The sequence below is a fragment of the Doryrhamphus excisus genome, linkage group LG11 (genome assembly GCF_037039965.1).
Source record: "Doryrhamphus excisus strain RoL-2023G ecotype Guam linkage group LG11, RoL_Dexc_Guam_v1.1, whole genome shotgun sequence".
NCBI lineage: Eukaryota > Metazoa > Chordata > Actinopteri > Syngnathiformes > Syngnathidae > Doryrhamphus > Doryrhamphus excisus.
Window position 1 is genome coordinate 14,035,644 of NC_136367.1, and position 4,546 is coordinate 14,040,189.

At 38.9% G+C, this 4,546-nt stretch overlaps 1 protein-coding gene across 1 annotated transcript; it reads left to right on the forward strand.

Annotated features, from left to right (window-relative positions):
* Positions 1-135: 135 nt before the first annotated feature.
* Positions 136-2,397, forward strand: LOC131127791 (uncharacterized). The gene is made up of 4 exons (XM_058070033.2): positions 136-289; positions 369-416; positions 881-993; positions 1,756-2,397. Exons 1-4 carry the CDS (start codon positions 253-255, stop codon positions 1,882-1,884), a joined length of 327 nt encoding a protein of 108 aa, XP_057926016.1. The 5' UTR covers positions 136-252; the 3' UTR covers positions 1,885-2,397.
* Positions 2,398-4,546: the final 2,149 nt, after the last annotated feature.

Sequence of the window (4,546 nt, forward strand, 5' to 3'; positions counted from 1 at the left end):
AATAGTTTGAGCTGTTAATATTTTTGTTCAATTTATTATTATTTTATTGACCATGTAACTAAGCTAGATAAGGAAAGGTGAGTAAACAAAACGAGTGTGGGTGTAATTCCTCTTCCAAACACTAGATGTCAGTGGTGCCTTCAATGCTTTTTGGCAGCGCGATAGAAAACGTGAAGAAGTCGGCACACTGGACTCTTAGCAGACGGCCTCCGCCCCCAGTAAAACCGTGACAGGGCCACACCTTGGGGAACAATGGGTGTCACCGTTGATTGCATCAACCCCGGCGACGGTATAGATTACCTAATTGTTTTCTGTAACGTGTAAAACTTCGTATTAACGTATTTTTTCTACCGTGTCTCTCCATGTAGGAAAAACGTTTGCCGCGAAAGGCCAGCAAGTCAGCGTGCACTACGTCGGTGAGCTCCTATTGTTTTCCTCCACTCCACTACTAAGCTTATGGAAAATAAAAACGCCATGTTTTAGGTCGGGATTCCGTTATGTGTCTTTTGTTTAGTTTATACTGTTATTCTTTTACTTTTAATTTGTCGTTTTTTGTTCCGCCTCGAGTGGCGGTACGCGAGCTAGCAAGATGTTTCGAAGCATTTCCATTAAGGAATCGTATATTATCTCTGTATATATGTGATATTGAAATCCACCTAAAGCACACCAAACATGCATTGTTATTTTTAGCACAGTTTAAAATGAGTAATAATTATAATAAATCATTTAATCCGGCATATTAGCTCAAACACATAACCACCGCCCACACCCCGAGGCTAACGTTAGCTGGCTGCGCTAATGCTAGCCGGCTAGCTTCATATCCAACCTTAAATATGGAATCTAATCGTCACTCATGTCGACTTTTTGTCCGCTCGTACAGGGACACTGACAAATGGCACTAAGTTTGACTCCTCCAGGGACCGAGGCCAGCCCTTTAAATTCAAACTGGGCTGTGGTGAAGTCATTCGAGGCTGGGATGAGGGGGTCGCTCAGGTAAGAAAAGAATTCAATTTTAATTGGAAAATAAACACACATCACAAGGTATCCGGTGGTAATATGGCAATACAATAATGTACATTAATAATACATAGTAAATGTTTTGTGGTCTGTCGCTATACGGAAAATCTAAGCTCTCACGATACTGTATACTGGTGCACTGTATGTAATGCATTGGAATAACTATATAGAGTAATCCAATGGTAATGTGTATGGAACGTGGTATGACGTCGTATTATTCTACTCAAACTATTATATGATTATACTCGTTTCAACTCATCGTTGAACCATCATCTTGTTGGATCTCGTTGTGACCACTAGATGGCAGTGTTACAATGAGTACTAACGTAAGGACTGCTGTGACTTTTACATCTGCTAATGTTGCCTGAATTTTGTTATATTTTGTATTCCATTTTATTCCTTGGTGCTCATATGAGCATATCTAGCGTATTCCCTCGGCTGAAAATCTATCTCCCTTTATGGATGGATAATATCAGGTAATGCTCTTTTTTCACATTTTTTTCCTACATGTCCTCTTGGGGGCTACATAGGTTCGAAATGACGGCACCTCCGAATTAGCTAGCGGATTTTAGCCGATTTTAAGATAGACACAAACTGGTTAGGACGAGGTTATGAGTCTAGCCAAAGTTACCATGGTGATACAGCTTCTTTAAAAGAGAGCTACCTTCGCTGAATAGGCAAGTCCGGGTTTCCACTCAGCACTGCTCGCTAACCCACTAATCTTGCTTGTTGTTTCAGATGAGCGTCGGCCAGAAGGCCCGCTTGACCTGCACGCCAGATTACGCATACGGCGGCCGAGGTTTCCCTCCCGTCATCCCGGCCAACGCCACTCTCATCTTTGAAGTGGAACTGCTCGGAATTGTTTGACTTGTTCATTTCGGGGGGTTTGTAGTTCATCAGAACCTGTCATTCCAACCTCATCTGTCACAAACAATGATGCTTTCAGGGGTGTTTACATAATCAGATATCTTGGATTCTCCTGTTCTTTTTTTAAATTGATATTTGATTGATAATGTAGTGGATTCATGTTAAATTTGGCTCGTAAATGTTTGACTTGACACTCAGGTGCCCATTGAAGCAGAATGCTCTACATGCACTATAAAATCACAACTTGCGTGCCATCCAATTAGTGGTAGATGAACACCAAATGTATTTGCATTGATATGACAGCTTTGGCACAATAGTTAAAACACGTCACCTCATATTATACGGATATAGATATCAATGAAGGCCTCCGATTTAATCAGCGCTTGTTGTGTAGAAGCTGGAAGTGAAGTGTCCTTGTATCACGTCATCGTGCTTTGTAAGCTTTTGTTTCCGCTATCAAACCACTAGAAACAGCCTCTGTTATGTTCTGGCATTAAAAACGAGTACACCACATTTATTTTTGTTTGCCTCTTGTTTTATGCTAAAGTTTCTTCGATAAGAAGCCTATCATCAAAAGGCTTCTTGGAGTCAGATCAGAGTCCAATTAAAAACAAACAAACTTGCATCTGGTAAAAGCGAAGTCAATGGTTAAACTAAAGTATTTAGATACTTGTACTTTATTTGCATGCTCATTGGCATCAAACCTTCAACTTAAAGAAACTATTGATCTCGTTGAATTTAATTTAGCCATAATCTCTGCTGACCAACTAAAACATAAGTGGCTTACTGACATCTACTGGTCAACGTTGGAACCGCAGCGAAAAGCACAACCACTGGTGGCTTTAGGACGGCTCGGAATGTTGAATACTGACTGTGGACACTGAAAGAAAGTAACCTCTGTTTTCCTGGCTATCTCTGTTATTGAAATTAACTTTTCTGAAACGCTGCAAAGCAAAATATTTTCACCGTGTAAGTGGGACACACTGCCTTCACGCTACGAACGTATGTGTCACAATTCCGACGGCCCTTGAAGGCAGCGCACACCTCTCCTCACCGGGCTTGACAAAAAGACGCTCAACTGGTCTGGGGCCAGTTTGGAAGCCTGTCATAAACTTTTAACTTATGGTGAAGCTCACAGCGCTTCCTCTACTGGGACTACTACTGGATTTGCCAAAAGAGAATAATATCAAATTAACTCCTGAGGGAATAATGGAGAGATTTTGTGTTGGAAGTGTTTTTTTGCTGATTGTTTTGCAGCTTCAGATCAGCTTCATCAAGCCAGAATCTACTTTTGGTAAGTCACACAAATGAGCTTTTGAATGCAATGTTATTCTTTATATTTGCACTATTTTATCCAAATTCTGCACTTAATTTTTTTTTAAAACTACGCTCTTCCAAAATGTAAGTAACCTTATACGCACAATTTATGTGTAAGACATCAATGGGAATTTTTTTGCAAATATCTACAAATATTTCTTTAGGGTGGCCAAAGTGAAACCATTTCTCACATGGGGGGGCAATAAGCTGATACCTGTAGTCAGACAGTGGGGTGGCCAGAGAGTGACCAGCCACCCTGTAGCTCCGCCAATCGCCACAACCAAGTACATTATTGGTCCATGCAGCATGTGACAGACACACACACACACACACACCAAAAACGCCCGTGTACCCAGCAGCCTCACATGCCCGCTGTCTGGTGTGAAGAATGTGGGGGCTGCCTTCACCCTCTGCTGTGAAGAGCAAAGTGAGTCACCGGCCATGAGCAAGGCATGTTTGCCACATGGGCCTTCAAGCACAATGAGGCCTTCAGGGACTGGAGCTCTCTCGTCTCTGCATGTCAACACTCACTCATGTAGGAAAGTTTGAAATGCACGCCAGTGGTGACGGGTATTATGGTTGATGTTATTATGTGATTGATTGATGTTATATGGAATTCTTTTAGATGTTTGGGGGTTTCAAACATTGTTATACATAAAAAAATCCATGTATCGCTATCAGTATTTTGGCTTTATCTCATCACTTTATGCCACCGGCGGGTATAGCATGGAATATTCCAAGGAAAGCTCAGAATTCATGGCGGTGCCCCTCATTCTTTCGTTCTTTCTGCATCTGAGAACGGCTTCTTGGGCATACTCCAAATCCTCCAAAAAGTCAGCCCAAATGTGACAACAATAGAATAGTTTCCAACTTGATATGATGATTAATTTAGTTGAGTGGACCTTGAGTCACTTTTATCTTGTCTTTTTTATTTTAAGTCATTTTATTTGAAATGTCACATAAATGTATTATTTTTTTGGCTGTTCAACATGACATTCATTCTTATTTGATTTTTTTAAAATGTATTTTAATATATTTATATTATATATTTATTTTTAATATTTATATTAGTTTTTATTATTTAACTTGATTTTATTATTTTTATTTTTTAATGTAATTTAATATATTTATATTTAATGTTTATATTAATTTCTATTATTTAATTTAATTTGATTTTTATTTTTTAATGTAATTTAATATATTTATATTTAATATTTATATTAATTTTAATTTATAAAAGTTATATTAGTGATGAGTTATATTAGGTTATATTACATTCATAGTTTTATGGCGGAATGCCACTTTAAAATAAGCATGCCTTCAATGAGGGGTTGCTATGAAATTA

Excerpts from the sequence above, each read along its gene's own strand:
- LOC131127791 (XM_058070033.2), top strand. The coding sequence starts at position 253 with ATGGGTGTCACCGTTGATTGCATCAACCCCGGCGACG. Across the intron at positions 417-880 it reads AGTCAGCGTGCACTACGTCG|GGACACTGACAAATGGCACT; the intron begins GTGAGCTCCTAT and ends CCGCTCGTACAG. Across the intron at positions 994-1,755 it reads GGGATGAGGGGGTCGCTCAG|ATGAGCGTCGGCCAGAAGGC; the intron begins GTAAGAAAAGAA and ends TTGTTGTTTCAG.